The 21,963-nt window shown below is 43.2% G+C and overlaps 1 protein-coding gene across 1 annotated transcript in view; it reads right to left on the reverse strand.

Annotated features, from left to right (window-relative positions):
- The window catches only part of LOC126249328 (proclotting enzyme), a 278,769-nt gene that overhangs the window by 69,215 nt on the left and 187,591 nt on the right, over nucleotides 1–21,963 (reverse strand). The window contains exon 7 of the mRNA XM_049950983.1: nucleotides 5,775–6,049. Coding sequence (XP_049806940.1) covers nucleotides 5,775–6,049 — 275 coding nt within the window. The remainder of the gene's footprint in view (nucleotides 1–5,774; nucleotides 6,050–21,963) is intronic.

Consider the following 21,963-nt stretch of genomic DNA (forward strand, 5'->3'; position numbering starts at 1 on the left):
CTCCCAAACAGAAGGAGCGAAAAATGACTGCCTATATGCCTCTGTACGAGCCCTAATCTCTTATCTTATCTTTGTGGTCTTTCCGCGAACTATAAGTTGGCGGCAGTAAAATTGTACTGCAGTCAGCCTCAAGTGCTGGTTCTCTAAATTTTCTCAGTAGCGATTCACGAAAAGAACGCCTCCTTTCCTCCAGAGACTGCCTCCCGAGTTCCTGAAGCATTTCCGTAACACTCGCGTGATGATCAAACATGCCAGTAACATATGTAGCAGCCCGCCTCTGAATTGCTTCTATCTCCTCCCTCAATCCGACCTGGTAGGGATCCCAAATGCCATTCTTTACACCAATCACAAATCCTGTCCAAGTCATATTGTATCCTCCTACAGTCACTCAACGACGACACCTTCCCGTACACCACAGCATCAACAGCAAACAGCCGCACATTGCTATCCACCCTATCCAAAAGATCAATTATGTAGATAGAAAACAACAGCGGACCTACCACACTTGCCTGGGGCATTCCAGATGATACCCTCTCCTCCGATGAACACTCACCATCGAGGGCAACGTACTGGGTTCTATTACTTAAGAAGTCTTCGAGCCACTTACATATTTGAGAACCAACCAATCCCATATGCTCGTACCTTAGTTAGGAGTCTGCAGTGGGACACCGAGTCAAACGCTTTCCGGAAGTCATGGAATATGGCATCCGTCTGAAACCCTTCATCCATGGTTCGCAAGATATCATGTGAAAAAAGGGCGAGTTGCGTTTCGCAGGAGCGAAGCTTTCTAAAGCCGTGCTGATGCATGGACAGCAAATTCTCTGTCTCAAGGAAATTCATTATATTCGAACTGAGAATAGGTTGGAGAATCCTGCAACAAGCCGATGTTAAGGATATTGGTCTGTAATTTTAAGGATCCGTCCTTCTACCCTTCTTATATACAGGCGTCACCTGCGCTTTTTTCCAGTCGCTCGGGACGTTACGTTGGGCAAGAGATTCGCGATAAATGCAAGCTAAGTAAGGAGCCAATGCAGTAGAGTACTCTCTGTAAAACCGAATTGGAATCCCATCAGGACCTGGCGATTTATTTATTTTCAACCCATTCAGCTGCTTCACAACCCCAGGGATGTCTATCACTATGTCCTCCATACGGGAATCTGTATGAGACTCAAACGGCGGTATGTTTGTACGATCCTCCTGCGTGAAAGATTTCTCAAATGCTGCATTTAAAATTTCAGCTTTCGTTTTGCTGTCTTCCGTTGCCAGGCCAGACTGATCAGTGAGTGACTGGATGGAAGCCTTCGACCCGCTTACCGATTTTACGTAAGACCAGAATTTCCTTGGGTTTTCAGCAAGATCTTTTGCTAAGGTATGACGGTGGTAGTAGTTGTATGCTTAGTGCATCGCTCGTTTTACAGCAGCACGAATCTCTACTAACTTTTGCCTGTCCTCATTCTCCCGATTTTTCTTGTACCGCGAGTCCAACTCTTTTTGCTTCCTGAGCATTCTCCGAATTGCGCTGTTAAACCACGGTGGGTCTTTTCCGTCCGTAACCCACTTTTTCGGCACATACTTCTCCAGTGCGTGATTTACAATGTGTTTAAAATTTGTCCATAAATCTTCCACGTCCATCGTACCGGAAGAAAATGAAGTCGATTCATTTACTAAGTGGGGTGCTAACAACTGCTTATCTGCTCTTTCTAGCAAGAATACTCTCCTAGCCTTCTTGACCGACTTTTTAACTTTCGTAACCATAGTCGTAATGACAACATCATGATCACTAATCCCTGTCTCAACACTCACACCGTCGATGAGTTACGCGTTGGCTGTCGATTTAGCTGCTCAAGACAGTTTTCGGATAATGTGTTCAAAAGTAATTCACACGACGACTTGTCTGAACCACCTGTAATGAATCCATAGACATCCCAGTCGATACTAGGTAGGTTGAAGTCGTCTCCGACTAATATAGCACGATCCGGGTACTTTTGCGATGCAGAGTGTAGACTCCCTTTGAATGATTCTAGAACTGTCACGGTGGAACCTGGTGGCCGGTAATAACACCCTACAATTAACTTTATTTCTCCTAGCCCTGTTAAACGTGTCCAGATAACTTAACAATCACACTCTACTTCGACCTCAGTAGACACAATATTATTGTCAACTGCAATGAAGACACCACCCCCTACGGTGTCTAATCTGTCTTTCCGATACACGTTCCAGCCCTCACTAAATATTACAGAACTTCCTATCTCAGGGTTCAGCCAGGTCTCAGTCGCGAGAATAATTTGCGCGCCACACGCTTCCTGGAGGGCAGTAAATTCAGGAACTTTATTCCGAACACTGAATAAAGTGTGTGCACTCCGTAGTTTGTAATTAATTTAAGTTTTTTAATTATAGTTCAATAATTGTCTCCCTGTATCACACTGTAGCAGTTCCTCAGTTGTTCCCATGAGGCTGACAAGGGAATCATACATCATCCAACAGGTCACCGGATTTGCTCATCTTCCTCATGGTTGCAGTACATACTTATATGTAACAAATATTGCTCTAGCACGATGCGCTTCTCAAGCGTTTTCGAAAAATCGAGGTTCCACTTTTGACGGGCTTATTGAAACTCATGCGAGAACGCCAGCAGTCGAGTAACGGCGTTACTGCAACCGGATTAGTCGGCAGGGTAGAAGTCTGCCCGTACTGCATTCGAATCGTGTCATCGTTTTTTCCCTTGTCTTTATCCAAACACTTGTACCATTACAACGAATCATGCTTCTTTGGGAAGGAACAATAATAAAATAATAATAATGACAACCATAACGGTACATTCGCGGCGCAGTATAATTTGGGAATCGTGATGAAATGAATATTTATTTGCTGATACATTCATGCAGATTCAGTGTATATGATTCAATGGAGGTATAACCAGAGCCGTTGTGACATCAATGCGGTACGCGCATGAATGTAGCTATAAATAAATGTTGATTTCATCACGATTGCTTATTATATCTCTGTTAAATCTCGCCACGAAATTACCATAATGATTATCACCATTAGTACTGACCTTTCCGAAAAAGCATGATTTTATTTTAAAGTTACAAGTGTTTGGTGGAATAATAGAAAAAAGGCGACACTCGACCGCACCATGACAGTTACAGACTGCCACCTCAACCAGCTGCTCTAACGTCGTTACTCGCCGACTGGTCCTCTAAACAGTATCGAAAAAAATTTTTAATGTCGATTTCTCGAAAAAGCTTGAGAAGCGCGTCGTGTTAGAGCAACATTTGCCATATCTACGTCGGTACGACAGTCGTGCGAAAGATGAGCAACATCGGTGACGCGCTGGGTGGATGCTTCGCTTGTGAGTGCGCCACGCTCCGATCTTCCATGTGGGAACAACCCCTTACAGTACGGAGACAGAAACAGAGTATTCCGCGTGGCATTTGGCTACGGAGACAACATAAGTAACAACACAATAAAAATATATAGCACTACGTTTCATGTCATTCCCAGCATCGTGTGATAAGTGAGAGAAGGATTTGCAGGTCCTTAATGTCAGAGTACACTGATAAGCGAAAAAAATTATGAGCACTGCCCACGGCGAAATTGAATGCCATCTGGTGGCGGGGCGGGCACGTGGCTCGGTAAGGAAGTTGTACAGGGTGGATCAGAACTCTACCGTCAGACCTCCAGGGGTGGTAATATGGACCAAAACAAAAAAAAATCGTAGTAAATATCGGCTCTAAAACTTATACTTTAAGAGCTATGCGCATTTTTTTCATTTTCGCTACTGTGAGACACCTCTCTTCTTCTGAAAGCTTTTTGCTTTTCATATATATTGAGGGGTGATAATATGGATCAAAACAAGGAAAAATGTCCAGTAAACTTGGGTTCTAAAGTGAATACCTAGACAGTTATGAGCACTTCATCTTCGCTACTGTAAAACACATCTCATCTACTGACCAAGTGCTCACAGCTCCTAAGGTACGCATTTTAGAGCCCAGGTTTACTGGACAATGTGTAATTGTTTTGGTCTACACTATCTGCTGGCAAAATACGGAAAGCGAAAAGCTTTCATTAGAAGAGACGTGTTTCACAGTATCGAAGAAGAACAAGCGATCATAACTCTAAAGATACGCATTTTAGAGACCGTGTTTACCAAGACAATTCTTGTTTTGGTCTATAATATCACCTCTGAAAGTTTATCCGTAGAGTTCTGACTCACGCTGTATAAGCGCGGTAGGGAAAAATGGGGAAGCATGATAGCGACGATACCGTTCGAAAATGGGGAAAACCACTGACATAAGCAGCTTTCACAAAGGGCGGATTATTACAGCCTGGTGCCTCGAATGAGCATCTGGGAAGCAGCAAAGCTGGTAGGTTGTTCACGAGCTACTGTTGTGAGACTGTGTGGAAACGATTGGGGAACGGGGAAACCAGGTGTAGGCTATAAGGTGTTGGACGTCCACGCTTCGTCACAGAACGTGGAAGGCAGAAGCTTGCCCGCTATGTAAGATTACTATGCTGCTAAAAAAATGGCTCCGAGCACTATGGGACTTAACATCTGTGGTCATCAGTCCCCTAGAACTCAGAACTACTTAAACCTAACTAACCTAAGGACGTGTAGGCTTTCACGGCCGGCGTCTTCAGTAATTAAAACTTCCGGGCTAAGAGGCCGTGGTCCAATAGTAGAAATACTTCTCCCTGACGTTTCGTTGCCAGCTGCGGGCAACATCAGATGATGTTGCCCGCAGCTGGCAACGAAACGTCACGGAGAAGTATTTCTACTATTGGACCACGGCCTCTTAGCCCGGAAGTTTTAATTACTAACCTAAGGACATCACACACATCCATGCCCGAGGCAGGATAGAACCTGGGACCGTAGCGGTCACGCGGTTCCAGACTGGAGTGCCTAGAACCGCACGGCCACACCGGCCGGCACTATGCTGCTGAAAGATTACTATGCTGGTGCTGGCAGAAGTGTTTCAGAGCACACCGTTCAGCTCACATTATTGAACACAGGGCAGCCAACGACCCCTATGTATTCCCATGTTGACCTAAGGACATCGTCAATAAAGATTGCAGTGGGCACAGGCTAATGAAATTGGACCATCGATCAATAGAAACGTGTCGCCTGCTCGGATGAATCACGTTTCTTCTTAACCAGGTAGACAGCCGTGTTCAGATGCACTGTCATCCATGTGGACGTCTGCTCAAAACATGCATCGCGCCACGAATGCATGCTGGTGGGGTGAGCATCATGCATATGGGACATTCACCTGGCCTTCCGTGGGTTGTGTTGTAGTTATCTAACGCATCATGACAGTTGTGGACTACACGAAGATTATTGTGGACAACCTGTATCCTTTCGTGATGGGTATCTTGCCCGATAGCATTTCCATCTTCCAACAGGATAACTCTCTGTGCCATAATGCCAAAATCGTGATACAGGGGTTTGAGGAGCGTGATAACGAACTTACCTTGATGTTGTGACATTAAATTCGCCTGACATATGAATCCGATGGCACACAGCTGGGACACTATCGGGTGCCAGCTCCCTACACACCTGTCCGCAACGTAAGGGAATTGTGTGACCTGTGTGTAGGCACCTGGTGCCACATACTCAGGAAACCTACCAAAGTCCTGTCAAATCCATGCCAGACAGAGCAGCTGCTGTATTTCGTTCCTAAGATTGGACCAACACGCTGTTAACCAGGTAGTTACAACACCTTGGCTCATCGGTGGAGCTTGCGCCATGTCAGCTGCCTTCGTGTTGAACTTACCGGCCTGCAGCGCGCCCCAGCCCGCGGCCCAGCCGTACTGGCCCAGGAAGTCCTCGCCCTTCTCGGGCAGGCAGATGGGCGCGATGTGCGGCAGGTAGGGCGCCGGCCGGTCCAGCCGCAGCACCGCCACGTCGAAGCGGTCGGCCTGCGGCGTGAACTTGAAGTACGGGTGCACGCGAATCTCGCGCACGCCGAACGTGTAGGCGGGCAGCGGCTCCACCGCAGAGTTGATGACGTAGTCGCCCAGCGTCACCTGCACCTGGCGCGCGCTTGCCCTGCCAACACCAAATGTTCACTTGCAGTTTCCAGCTCCAGTCATCTCTATTGTTTCGACGAAACTAGCAATCTTAGCTGAAATTCCACATAAGGTTACAGACAACCCCGGTCCATAGTTTAAAATACCACACTCGAGCTAGCCGAACAGCTCGCCCTATTTTCACATGCCTGCTGCACTGTATGTTCTCTACAACGTATCTCAGGACGAAAAAGGTATAGACAGAGTTGTAAAACTACAGCAGGCTTCTGTAGACTATCAAAGTAAGTGTAGACTACGGTAGTTTTCCTAGCAACTTTGGTCAGTTAAGGTCGTACCCACATTACGTGTATGTTGGGTGTGTTGCGTACCTGTCGGGCGTTACCTCCTAACGATCGCTTCCCTTACATACCGGAAGCGAAGAACCATCTAGAAACTGAGTAATGTTGTATAAAGGACGGGGTAAATAACGGGACATTTTTGTTCTACATACTTATCCTCCTATCTGTTGCTTAAAGAATGAACAATGTTTATAGCATAACTGGAACTGCAACGCTTAATTCAGCTTTTGTTCGAAAATTGTTGATTTTCAACATGCAACAGAGAGGTGTTGTAGTAGAAATAAAGAAAACAATACAGATTAATCAAACAGCGTTAGAAAACACAATTTCCTCAACAAAAGGTAAAATAATACAAAATTCAGCAAAACAAAAATATATCATCATAGCTTCAATACTTCGCCAAACTTACATAAAATATGTCTTTGTTACTCAAACAGATTTCACATCCATCAATAATAACAGGAGATTACTGGCTCTGAGCACTATGGGACTTAACTTCTAAGGTCATCAGTCCCCTAGAACTTAGAACTACTTAAAACTAAATAACCTAAGGACATCACACACATCCATACCCGAGGCAGGATTCGAACCTGCGACCGTAGCGGTCGCGCGGTTCCAGACTGTTGCGCCTAGAACCGCTTTTTTTATTATTTTTTTTATTTTTGTTCGTTTTCGTTCGTTGTATCTGCTCGGGGAGGGCGTAGCAAGACACCCGTTTCAGTTCGTCGTTGACCCATTAACTCTTTTTTTTTTTATTACAGAGGGCAGCTAACCCTCTGACCGATCACGCTGAGCTACCGTGCCGGCAACCGCTCGGCCACCACGGCCGGCAGACTACTGCCTTTGATCATGATGAACGACATTGTATTGTGTACAAAATAACAACTATTATTGTACATATATTTTTATGTCTGTGCATGTAAAATGTACTTGCATCAAAAGTAACTGCTTTGCTTACATAAAAGCGCAGAAGTTACGCGATCAGTTAATTTTTAATACTTCAAAATGCAACTTATATTCTGTGAGGATATAAAATACACATTGGACTAACACGGAATGATCCGCGGTCCTCATTATGTACCACAAATTACCAAACAAACAAAAAGACAATAGAAAGTCGTCGGCTCATATTTTCTCTCAGAGTCATTCATTTACGCTTCTTCCCTCTCCGTTCTACCAGTACTACCGACAACTCTGCCATTTACTACGTCTTTTATCCGACGTACCAAAAATACAGAATCGTACTGTTATCAGAGTTCAACTCTAGGTATAGATCAGGAGATGGTACAACGAAATATTCTGAAGGGAGACTGGTGTGAGCTCGTTGATGTCTAATGTTTTCTCTTCTGTGACTTTCGACGCCTTCCATTGATCAATTATGCCCAGCAGGAATGCTGCACACTTTGTCTCATCTTCAGTTATTTCCCCTGTTGTACGTACACAACAGTCGCTATGCAACAGTTCGACAAGAATATCAATAACATTCCATGGGTTCATGTCGCAAAACAGCACTACGTGTGCACAAACGCATGAATCTAGCCAAAACACACACATCTAACGTATGCGGCGCTGCCATCTGCAGTCAGTTACTATTATTATTACTGTTATTATGATTATAATTGTTATTATTATTAATATTGTTGTTATTATTATTATCTTTCTTTCTTTTCTAGCCGGCCGCGGTGGTCTAGCGGTTCTAGGCGCTCAGTCCGGAACCGCGCGACTGCTACGGTCGCAGGTTCGAATCCTGCCTCGGGCATGGATGTGTGTGATGTCCATAGGTTAGTTAGGTTTAAGTAGTTCTAAGTTCTAGGGGACTGATGACCACAGATGTTAAGTCCCATAGTGCTCAGAGCCATTTTCTTTTCTCAGACGTTATGTCTGGTCAAAAATGGAAAGTGACGCGGACCTTGATCAAGCGTGACTTCCTTTTAACTGTCCCGTATATGTTACATTGCATTTAGGAACTTTCGGGTAATTGAACATGTATCAATAATTACAGATTTCTGTAGTTGTATATATAAGTTTGGATGTAGCTGTATTGCTTTGATGTACTGGTGGATATTGTGTGGTATGACTCCTGTAGTTGATAGTATAATTGGTATAATGTCAACTTTATCCTGATGTCACATGTCCTTGACTTCCTCAGCCAGTTGGATGTATTTTTCAATTTTTTCTCCTGTTTTATTCTGTATATTTGTTGTATTGGGTATGGATATTTCGATTAGTTGTGTTAATTTCTTCTTTTTATTGGTGAGTATGATGTCAGGTTTGTTATGTGGTGTTGTTTTATCTGTTATAATGGTTCTGTTCCAGTATAATTTGTATTCATCATTCTCCAGTACATTTTGTGGTGCATACTTGTATGTGGGAACGTGTTGTTTTATTTGTTTATGTTGTATGGCAAGTTGTTGATGTATTATTTTTGCTACATTGTCATGTCTTCTGGGGTATTCTGTATTTGCTAGTATTGTACATCCGCTTGTGATGTGATCTACTGTTTCTATTTGCTGTTTGCAAAGTCTGCATTTATCTGTTGTAGTATTGGGATCTTTAATAATATGCTTGCTGTAATATCTGGTGTTTATTGTTTGATCCTGTATTGCAATCATGAATCCTTCCGTCTCACTGTATATTATTATTATTATTAATTATATTAATTATTAATATTAATTATATTAATTATATTATATTATTAATTATATTATTATTATTATTAATGCTTCAGCACGTGTGATGCAATTGTTTCTTTATTCTATTGTCCCGCCGGCCGAAGTGACCGAGCGGTTCTAGGTGCTACAGTCTGGAACCGCGCGACCGCTACAGTCGCAGGTTCGAATCCTGCCTCGGGCATGGATGTGTGTGATGTCCTTAGGTTAGTTAGGTTTAAGTAGTTCTGAGTTCTAGGGGACCGATGACCTCTGAAGTTAAGTCCCATAGCTCTCAGAGCCATTTGGACCATTCTATTGTCCCATTGTTTATGTTTATTTTGTCAAACTACAAATGCAGTAGCTGCTTCATCACGAGTAGTGTCTATTCTGTCGCACATGTCCGACAGTACAACACATCTGTCTATATAAATGTACTCTGTAGGTTTGTTACTTTCAACTAACGAAGCGGAAGGAGACTGTCAAAAGAAGGTTCCTAAAAACCCCGAAAAATCTCTTTACACGTCAGGAAAATGTTATCCCCTATAACAGTTACACGCATGAACAGTTTAACATTATTGTCATCAGTGGGACTTGTACCCGGGCCACCAAACACGACGATCTAACACACTATTGACTCATCCACGGAAGCCGTACCCGGCATCAATTCAAATATAAGCTTTTCCTGAACTCTGGTAGATCTGGTGTTACTTTTAACTACCGTTTACGCCCGTTCTGCTCGACGGCAGCACATAGTACGATCCAAATCGGAGTTTTGGTTGATACTCTATCAATATACAACGTTGGGTAAGGATCTGAGTGTCTGACATGTGAAGGTTTGGGTGTGAGAAACTGGCATGCCAACCGTCACGAGCCAGCACAGTTGATAAATCACCATCTGGCACAGAACTGAAACAGCATGGAAGCACTGCATCCAAGATCAGGTCGACTCAAAGCCCAGCTGGGTTAGAGGCATTGTTGTTTCAGAGCTGGTACCTATTTGTACTAAATTTCGCACTTTGTATATCCCTAAATCACCTACAAATTTAATCATGTATTCTTCCCTATTATGCTGTATACGCACAATAAGTAAATTTCCTTTATTTGCTACCCTTCCTGGTGTTGCAATTTTAATGGCCAATGCTTGCCACGAAGCAGGTTTGATCAGTACTATCACCTGTAAGACATGCGGCCACTTGTTTTTATCCTTTGAAGTCACCCTGTGTATAATAACTGTGAACAAAATAATGGTCAGTCCATTAGGGAAATTACAACTATGGGTACTAAATGTTTAGAGAGATCATAAGGAAACCTGTGTTCGTAAGGGCAATCATAAGAAGCCATTACTGCCCAAAGAAAAGGACAAGAGTATCAATGAATGCTCGCACTAACTACTTAAGAATACGGTAGGGAAGGTAGAAGAAAAGTAGGAGCAATTCTGGGAAGCTCTAGTACCATCATAACAAAATATCTATAGAAAAATCTTGTGTACGCAGAAACAGAAATAAACTTAATAGTGGAACGAAAAAGAAATGAACGCACTGAAAGAAGGAAGGGACTAAAAAGAAAACTAGATAAAAAATAACTAAAAACAGGAAAACACAGCGAGGTGTAGCGTTCATCTCAAGACTTTAAGGATAAAAAGAACACTATAAAATGACTTACAGAAGAGAGAAATAAAGGAGTTTAGGATTAGTCTGGTACCAGACACAAGTAAGACCAAACCATTTAAGTTCTTTATCAGTTTATAATAAAACGATACAGAATTGTCTTAACAATCTAGTTCATCTCGTTGTAATCATATGCAAATAAAAAAGTGACCCGCACAATATTGTAGACATTATATTAGGCTGGGTCACTCGACATTTCTACCGTCAAGGTGTTATCCAGGCTTACTAGAAGAGCACTGTATCGTTGCTAATGCAACACATCTGAGACTTATCATTTGGCAGGGAATGCTTCTTTGTATTTCCGTTCTGTCCAAACATAACTTCGGACTCTGATGCTAAATCCTATGTTATCCTTCAAACGCTTGATAGGCACATACTACACACGGCATCAAAATCCACTTCAGTGCCATTTAACCTATACTTTTTTTGTCGTGAATGTTTAACGAAATGCCATATTACCCATGGAAAAGGAAGTGCACCAAACGATATAATGTTTTTAATTATCAGTAACGCTAACCTGTTACTTTCTGAATGAAACAATCCTCAGTGGCTGTAAAATACTTTCATTCAATGTCACTACCGGTTTCGCGTCAACAGAAGGCGTATCCTCAGGTGACAGAGATTCTATTTAACATCTCATAGCGGAAAGGTAACTGCCTTAGAGCCACTCCCCATCGTTCACGTCAAGTTATAAACACATAGCGCGCCTTTACATTCAGTAACACTCTCGAAGAGTGGGACACCCTTGATCAAAGTATCTTACACTGTACAGATTGGAGGAACATAGTACTGAATGTTACCTACAGGAAATTTTGATTTCACGCGCGGACGAAGATGCACACTTTTTAATTTACTGCCTTTGTTTTAGTTCTTGTTTCGTTTTTATTTCAATGTAAAGTTTTACTGCCGTTTCATAAGGCTTATTATTTCTTTATTTTGCGCCCCTTGAATCTGAGCAAAGTTTTTGACGCAGTCTATACTGATGTTTGCCGGAGCAAGCGAGATCTTCCACAAGTTGTCAAAATATAAGATGATGCTAAGTTTTAAGAAGCTTTTATACTTTTCTAGATGGCCCGCCTCTTTTGCTGAGTTGTCAGTGCTGCCATCCTCCATGCGGGGAAGCTGGGTTCGATTCTCGGTACTGCCAGGGATTTTTCTTTGGTGGGAGGACTGGTATGGGGTCCACTCAGCCTCTTGAAGCCAACTAAGGAGCTACTCGCCCGAATAATAGCGCCTGCAAGGTGAAGCAACCCGACAACGACCGGGAGAACTGTGTGCTGAACACATGTCCCTTCATACTGCATCGAATGACGCCCAGGGTAGAGGATGACACGGCGGTCGGCCGGACCCGATTGGTCTGTCTAGGGCCAGAACGTGGAGCGTTGCCTTTTTTTATACCCTAGATGTTGTCGAAAAGCCTATATAAGTGGAACTGAAATAGAAGCAAACCTGTACCTAAACGACTAACATATATTGTTAGCGAACAGTTAACATCGAAGCCTAACGGTATTAAGTTATTCCAGAAATCTGACAGACTCCGAGCTCCTATTCCCATTTCGCTGAGGACAAAGTAGCATGTGAAGAATTCGGGCCTTTCGGGTGGAATGGAACTTAATAGCCCATTACAGTGTCAAACTTCCCGATGACTTAATAACGACAAGACTGTAGAGCGCAGTCATACTATTTTCAAATAAACGGTGTGGAAGACTGCAGTGTCATTTACCATAGTCCCATATTCTGGAGTGAATATCTCGCATAGCCCAGAGAGCGATCGAAGCTACTGGGAGTTGCCAGGACAGGAAAACAGTTGCAAATGCTGCCGGCAGAGGACGCCGGGCAGCGCGCGAGATGCACAAAGCGCCAACAGATGGCAGGGCCTGGCTTGCTGCGTGAGCGCGGAAAGCGTGCCTTCAGCAACGGGTGTCTTCGACTAATAGCAGTGGTAAATGAGACCTTTGGTTTCCGTAACGCAACAGTTGTCAACCCAGCTTACAACCACTGTGCATTAACCCATCACACGTGCAGCCTTAAGACAGCGATCTACGCAGTGCTGTCCGCACTTTCCCTGCCAATAAAACAAATTTAATATCTATCTTTACACTCATACGTGAGAGAAATTAGATTTATCAAACATATTACAGTGCAAAATACCTCCAAAAACCATATACCGACGACTTTAACTCAGTCAAGATGAGAAAATGTTTTGAGCCAGATCGTCTTTTTCCGTTAACTGTATGAGGTGTCACAACGTTCCACGGTCTTGGTTTATCTTTTAATGCACGCTGCAGGCTTATACCATAGCAGGCCTTCACAGTTATATCGTGTGTTCCGTACAGCCAACACCAAACGTTTATAAAGGACGGTGCGGACACAAAAAAAGCTAAAATTAGTAATAAGAATGCATAAGAAAAGGAAGATACATGCTGGGAAGAACGAAGTCATTGTTGTCGTATAACGTACCTTTGTGGATTACAAGTGCCCCACACGTTTTATGTCGTCAGCAGACGTACTTACATTTATGTTCTAGTATCGGGGCTACACATCAGCCTGTACAATGTGATGAGCATGACGCGGGCGAGAAAAGGGGGGGTGGTTACAACTGCATCGTAAGGAACACTTGACGGAAGTCGGATCACTGCAGGAAGATTACATATCAGTAATTAATTGCTATTACGGATTACATGTTCTCTGTCACACCTTTGGAAAACTTTTGCAGATCTCACTATATCTGAAACTGTCTACAAAAATGGGGACTCTTTGGTTACAAAATTGTCTACATCCCGTACAACTCCAAAGCAAATGCGGAAGGAAAGGATTCAACCAATTTCCGGTAACTACTAGTATCCATCAGGGAAATGGCAGAAAATGTGAGCCTCACGAACTCATACAATACGATGTAGTGGCCAAAAAGCCTTTGAGGGTTCATGGAACGACCAACTGCAGGTTAAGGATCATACAGACATACTAATAAATTATGCCCGCCGGTTGGAGTGGCCGTGCGGTTCTAGGCACTACAGTCTGGAGCCGAGCGACCGCTACGGTCGCAGGTTCGAATCCTGCCTCGGGCATGGATGTGTGTGATGTCCTTAGGTTAGTTAGGTTTAATTAGTTCTAAGTTCTAGGCGACTGATGACCTCAGAAGTTAAGTCGCATGGTGCTCAGAGCCATTTGAACCAAATTATGTCCGTCGCCTGGGCTCCCCAGTCGCACGTGATTTCTTCCAGCGACTGGTGGATAATGCTGAGGAAACTCGTCTTCATACAGCATCCCAACAAAAGTCACAATCTGCGAACAACCTCTGGTTCTGACTTGAGGCAAACACTTAAGCGATTTTGTGGCACAGTGGGTTGTAACTTTCTAGGTCTTCATCTGAGTGTCGAGACTTACAAGGTACCTCTCAGTGATGCATGCACAGGAATCTAAAACGCCGTACACTGCTAATGTTACAACCTGAAATAGGTTTATGTCAGACGAATTATCAGGGCGTTTGTTTTCCGTCACAGAAGCATACAGTGAAAAATTGCTGATTTTAAGCATTCCTGAAAAAAAAGAAAAAAAAGGGGTTCCCACAGTACGCATTAAGGACTGAAATTCGCAGCAACAGATGACCGGCAACGAAATCTATGGAACAAACATGTGTGTGTTGACAGAATATAGATTAATTGACAAATTATGATTGTGGATTTGTCGCACGTGGTATAAGACCTTAAATCAATCGAAGTGGAAACGGAGTCCCTATGAGAAAGTTTGGACTAAACTGGCTATTAAACGAGGGGTAAAATATTTAATAGGGTTTGTCTATCACGTGTTAGGCTTAGTGACGAGGCCTCTAAAAGTTTCAGTGAATATTCTCGGCCACTATTTGGTACAAGACCTAGGCCATGGATCTTCCTAACGCCACAACATCCAGTCATATGAACCCATGCATATTCTACTCCTGCTACCTTATACACCGCTACGTCAAAACTTTATTTCCATCTGTTCTTCTAAACTACCTCGCAACTAGGGTGACATTTCCAGTTTTTACCCCACCGTACATGTACTCAGCACTTTATCCATATTGACCGACCACATGAGTTATTTTACCAGAATGTGCTGCAATTCCTTTACGGTTGCCAACACCGCTTGAGCTGCATATCACCCTGCGATAGCACACTTCTGTCTTCACCACGCCAGATTCATCTACTACAACCTCGCCAGCTTGCTCTGCACTTGCGTCACCTGCATCGAGCCATCAGCCTTCCTCCTCTCTGGGTATGACAATCAACCGTATCAAATCTCAGTCCCTGGACCACTCAACATATTTATAAACCATGTCAAAAAATTCCAAGAAAGACAGAGAAATTCCACACGAACTTGGCGCCACGGAATCAATTGATTCCATCCCTATAACATCTGTAGCTCCTGCTGGAACCTATTCAATTTTGCTATTCTGACCTGAACAATTTTTTTAACTAATCGACCTTATCGATTGTAATAAGAAAGAAAACCGTCTTTCCAACCTCAGCATCGTGGCATGTGTACCGTGCAAAAATTACGTCCTCAAATTCTGACTCCCTGTGCAAACTCCACCTTACTTTTGATCTCCATGCATCATGGCTCCCTTTTTGTCCCACACTTCACTATAAACCACAACATCCACGACGACCGTTGACGTTCCCTGTTGTGATAAAGGGGGTAGACTTCGAAATCACAGCTGACGAGACTGAGCGAGAACGTACTTCTAGTCCTGAATCCCAGATACATAAAGCTCTCCGCATCTGCAACAACTTTGGTCTCACATTCCTGTCCATATATTCTGAGAATCTTCATCAGCTATTCATTACCTGATCACTGATGACGCGCTCGTTTACCACTGCAGATAGCGAGTAGTTGCCATAAATGCTTTATATACATTGGCCATCTAAAGAAAGAATAGCAGATCCAGTTACCTCATAAAACAGCGTCCCAACTTGCCTTCCCCACCCCAACCTATCCCAACAGGCGAGTTCCTACAAGTAGAATCCCACTCTACAACACCTTGAATGACTATCCCATCAAGACACCTCAGTACCAAAACAACTCAGTAGTCCAGCATCCAGTATTTTGTCCTTACTGTCGTCCGAAATATCGAGCTCTCTGGGTGAGCTCATAGCGTCCAATAAATAACACGCGCTGCCCGTTCTGTATTTCACCTGAATGCCACTGCCTCTTACTCCCAGAACCACTCCCATTTCACTTTATCACCGTCATCCACCATCATCAGCTTCCTCCTCACGAACGTATTCCATACCTCAGTGTAACTCCAGCCGACCGACAGAAATATCAATATAAACATGTAGCATAACATCAACGCCACAATTTTCACCTTGCAAATCATCTTATTCATGTCAAAATAATGTGTTTCAGTGATATCACTTGTGTATTTTTCCTCTATTATTGTTTGTATGAAGTATCTTGAATCTAAAAAAATAGTGAGCAGTTGAACACCGCCTGTCCTTCTGGGGGAATGAAATGACAATAACGAAAAAGAAATCATTACAGTTTTTTCCCTGCTATCAGTTCTTACCAACTCCTCCTGCTCGCCCCAATGTCTAGACTCTCTTCCTTCCTCTCTCTGCCATTTCCTCCCTCTTTACTGTCACGGCTTAGGCCACTTACTAATCATTTTTATTCCAGATAATTTGTCTTACGATCACCAATATATTAATTTTATACGTTCCCAGTAGATGCTCCCTTACCAAGAGCAGCGTAACTGTAGTGTTAAATTTAACATTTTCACCGCCTCAGCATCATAGGTTTATAAAAGATAGCTGTGATTTTGTGTGTTAATAGTCTTAACTTAAGTATAATATTCTATTCTCTTAAATACTTTGTATCATCATTGTACTTTAAAGGTCTTTTCGCTGACGAACGGAACATTCCACAGCTGAAAATAAATTACGAAAAGAAAACCATGATGGGAATTCTTTTTAAAATGAAAAGTCCTGCGGGGAGCCCTGCTGTTTGCGTGTAAGTTTTGATTTTCTTCCTTAAACGTCGTTTTCTCTCCTGACGCGAGATACAGTAAGAAAACAGACCCCTAGCAGATTTGCAACTATGGTCGTGGATCCAACTACCGATGCTTTAAACTCGTTAGCAGTCTCTAATTTCTGACATAACGGTAGATCACCAACACTATGGCCACAAACGAACTGCTGCTCATAACACTTTTTAAACCTTTTTTAGTAAAAGACGCAAATTAAAGGCGATGTCAGAACTTTAAAGATAAATCGGAAAACAGAATATGAAAATGACGTGTTTCTACTTAGTTGTTCATATAATTTTGTCTAACTCTTGCAGGTTTTCTATGTAAGTTTTGGAGAGATTTCATACTTTTAGCAATAGGACAGTTAAATGACAGGTGCATAAAGAGCATACTTGCCGCAAAACTATTCTAAAAACTCTCTAAGGAATCACTTAGGAAAGAGAGTCAGAAAAAAAGGAATGAAGACGAGGGTTTAATGTCCCGTCAACGACGAGGTCATTAGAGACGGAGCGCTAGCTCAGATCGAGGATGGAACCATTGCAGAATTTACCTTAAGCAATTGAGGGAGATCACGGAAAACATAAATCTGGATGGCCGGACGGGGATGTGAACCCTCCTCCTCTCTAGTACTAGTCGTGTCTTGCAACTGCGCCACTTCGCAATGTTTCTGTGTTAAACTCTCTGACACCTTCGAGAATATCTACACTAAGGTAAGCGTGGAAACTGTGACGAAAACTACTGAAAAGCTTACAAAAGTTCATTGTTCGGTAAACTGATGACACTGGTGATCGTGCATTGTCTCAGGAGGGCGATCTAAGCGGTGCTGAACTCACAGGAAATCTTTGGCTTACCTTTCGATGGTGTTTAACAAACGTTAGGAGAAATTATCACAGTAACCAGATGAAAATGACAGACATTCTCGCTGGTATACAAACAACAAGAAGAAACTCCTAAAGAACAGCGACTGTTTCTCAAATGGTTTAAAGTGAAGCGGAGCCGCAGACGTGCTGATGTTATTAGAACTGAGAAAAAGTAAACGCGTGAAGCCTTCAGTTGGTATGACAGATTCCGCTATTGCGGAAACTCACCTTGAAATAAAGGTGGAAGGATTAGGGTTTAGCGTCCTATCAACAACGGGTTCATCAGATACGGAGCGCAAGCTCGGACTAGGAAACGAAATCACCTGTGTTCATTTCAAAGGAACTATCCTAGCATTTTGATATCACCGAATGAGGATTTGAACCGCCGTTCTTCCGAATGCGAATCCAGAGTGATACAGACCACAGTACCAGTGGTTTAGATCAACAACTCACATCGCTACAGCAACTTAGTCTCGAGACCGGAGAGACTCCGTGTTATGAACTATATGGAATTTACAAGTGGCTGATGTAGGGCTATACTATTAACCACAACGCATAGTTGTTCTTTATACCGGAAATAGGGTAAGTGACGATGAAAACACAAAAAGGGCAATAGGACCAACCTACAGAACGATCGCCTGATAGCACTGACTCGGAATACAGGATCATACACTGAAAGAGTCAAACTTCTTCTCGAAACTAACGCAAGTTGTGTACACCCTCGCCTAATGTAAAAACCAGCTGAAGTATTTTACGACTGAACTTCATAAAGCAAGTTACACATTATTACGGGAGGCCAAGCAACTTTTTACTGACTGCTGCACTACACTTCAAAGTGGCACAGATACATGACACTATTTTTCACCATAGTCGCCAAGTCTCTAGAAACAAAGGTGGGAACTTTCTGCTAATCGTGCAGTTCCTCGACGATAGAAAACCGCTCCTTGGTCACGGAGCCATTCAATTACAGCTGTATAGATGTCACAAAATCTATTGCAAAATCTCTTTCCCCACAGATGTTCTTCCAGCTTGCCGAAAAGATGGAAATTGCTTAATCTAAGTTCTGCACTGTATGGTGGACCAGCATCAATCACGTCTTTGCGGCCTGGTCAAATAGTTTGCACCATTTCACTAAGGCTGAAAGTGACAATTACATTTGGTTCATGTACTGCCAGAACTTCACGGTAAATCTGTGTTCATCTTGACGTTTTACCCACAAGAATCGTAGTGTCCTGCGTACTTTAACTTTGGAGTACGTTTCCGGTTGTCGCGTCTGTTCACTCGCACACCGTGACGCACATTAGCAGAACTGTCTCTGCACAAAACCCGGAACATGTACTCTCTTCTGACAATGCGCTGTTCTTCTTGTGCTATGGTCTTAGCATGGAACCACATGCGTAACTTACTTTTTGATGTACATATGTATATAGTACTGAAGTATAACCTAAAAGCCAAAGGTCTAGAGAAACTGGTTTCTATGGTTTTAAACTTATGAAAAGTTATCGATTCAGGGTCGCACCGATGTCTAACACAGAACGTATTCTCTTTAATGAGAATATAAATAGTGTGGATTATTTGTCTTATAACTGACTATTATCATGGTATACAAGGGCACATTGCTTCACATTGGTCCACGGCCTAATGTCTGCGTAATGTTCGTTTTCCAATGCTGGAGACATCATCAGAAGCTTTAACGATTTATAAAGCAGTTACAGCCCCACACGAGCTCAACAAGAAGAACTTTTACACGTATTCACGCAACAATCGGTTCGTGACGTCATCAGATCGCTGCCTAACATCGCGGATTCACGTTAACGTATGTTATGTAACTCTAAGTGGGGCAAAGTTGTTACTGTTTGCTTTATTTAGCAACTAGACCCTCAACTTGTCTAATTTCGATCCTTCTTCTTTTCTGTCAAAGTTGTTCTCGTGGTTTTGAATTTATATGGCCTACATGTGCGTCCTAGCGTAGTAATGATTAGATCTTGCTAAAACCACATATCAGAGAAATGAATTGGGTGGTTCAATGGTAAAAGTGCACTATCTGCTACAGCTGATTTACCCGTCTTGCCCAGGCGATAACTGCTCTTGGGTTCCTGAAGGCGAGTGTTAATGCTTATTTTTGTAATTCCTATGTACACTATCGAGTGAACTGCTACAGAACCACTGTTTTGTTAAATAAAAATGATCGTGAGATGAGATTAAATTCGTTAATAGTATTCTCCACAAAACAATGTCTTGCTATGTAGGGAGATACTGGACAGATTGATAGGGTGAATACACAGACTACTTTCTTGTTGATACGAACTTCTCTTGTTAGTGTTTCTGCAACGGTTACTAGAGCTGCTGAACCTGTTGCTACATTTGTTACATCTATTATTGTTGACGATGTACTTTTTCGGCATTTCCCCGTAAATTAATATTTTGTCTATCCAATCTTTAATTATGAAAATCGTCATACACTGCCTGACAAATAAAGTGAAGCACCCAGGAAGGAAGGAGGAAGGAAATGGAACTTCATAAGTTGAGAAGGTGTGTGATGTTATTCTACTGGCTACAAAATCGAGTAAAATTTACAAAGAATTTGGCAGTATGAGTCCAGTTGTCAGTATGACGCTGCACCCCTTCTGGACTGGATGCGTGCACTGATTGGGTAGGGGAGGGTGTCATAAAAGCCGTTGTACCCTCTTCTGAGGCAAGCTGGCATATAACTGTTGTACTCGTCCTTGATAGCTGTATACTGGCACTGGGATGGAGTTGGCATCCAAGCTGGTCCCGTATATGTTCTATTGTGGACAGATATGGGGATCTTGCTGGCCGCAGGACAACCTCAACACTGTACTTACAGTTCATAGAGATACGTGGCACGTGTGGACGAGCATTGTCCTGTTGAAAAATGGTACCACGATACTGTCGCGTTCTAGGTAATACACGAGAACTCAGGATGTCCGTAATGTACCGTTGTGTCGTCACAGTTGCCTCGAACACTGTCGGCAGTGACCTGAAGTCATACTCAGTAACTCCCCACACGATGACGCCAGGAGTAACATGGAAGAATGAGATCTCTCCTCAGGTCGCCCCCATACCCGTCGACGATGGTCATCCGGGGTACTTCAGAATCGGCTTACCCCCAGGTCGAGCGTCACGGCACAAGCGTGCGTTAGTGATCTCGGCCACGGAGACGGGTCAATGGTACAGGAAGACACCGGATGTAGCAGGGTGTCCATAGCTTGTTCTCGGATGGCAGGAGCAGATATGAAGAGATTACGATGTGTTTCGTGCACAATGCGGTGACCTTTCCTTGTTGTGGTCGACCGGAACCCTGACGACAAGGATGTTTGCCCTCCAGTTCCAATGAAGTCTAACAGCGGGCCAATGTCACAGCCAAATGACCGATAACTCTGGATACTGCACAATTCTCGCCATATAGAGACCCAAAATAAGACCCCATTCAAACTCTATCAGCTGCTTATATCTGCGTCTCAGACGAGTACGCTGCATTTCCATTCCTTGACAGCGATCACTCAACGTCTGACTTTTATCATGCCCCTATACACCCTACCAAGCTTTGTGACAACACTAAATACGAACAGAACTAATGGAATCTGGTGACTGTTCTACCCGTCACATTGAACTGTAGTTCCAAGCAGTGTGCAATGTATACAGTGTGTACGTGTACGAAGTTACAACGACATCCGACCATGTCTTCTGAATACTTCATTGTTCTTGTCAAGCGCGGCGTATTCCAGAAAGATTCAATACGATAGCTATTACTATTCTGCAAAGTAGTTGTTTTATGTTGACAAGACACTCATGAGCAGTGGAATAAGTGACAGATGCTCAGCTGGAGAGAGAATGGTCCTGTCACCATGAGGAATGAAATAATTCGGTGTTTCATGTAACTGGGATAAACACAGACTTGGTACTGACTCTCGGAACGACAGTCGAGATCCGGATGGACATGCGCACCTGATCGCTGCCATATCAGGGATGCCTGACTTTTGAGACTCTCAAAGTCACGCACGAATTGCCACCGTGACAAGTGAACGCCACGACGACTTCAATTTGATATAAATCGCTGTCGTTAGATTCAAACGCAGTGGGCCACAACAGGTTGTGACTAAGCTCGCCATGGACTATTGTGAATTTCAATAGCGGATAGACGAGCAACCGAGCAGCAGATAGCTCGCCAGTTCTGTAGTGGAAAACAACATCAGGTGAGCAGCCACACCATCTACAACCGTCTAAATCAAGCGATGTGGCGCAGTGATTACCGCACTGGGCTCGCATTCGGGAGGACGACGTTTCGAATCTCCGTCCCGCAAACCAGATTTGCGTTTTCCGTGATTTCCTAAAATCGCTTAAGGCAAATGGCGGGACGATTCGTTTGAATGGGCATGGCCGATTTCC

This window comes from Schistocerca nitens, chromosome 3, assembly GCF_023898315.1.
Source record: "Schistocerca nitens isolate TAMUIC-IGC-003100 chromosome 3, iqSchNite1.1, whole genome shotgun sequence".
NCBI classification, from domain to species: domain Eukaryota; kingdom Metazoa; phylum Arthropoda; class Insecta; order Orthoptera; family Acrididae; genus Schistocerca; species Schistocerca nitens.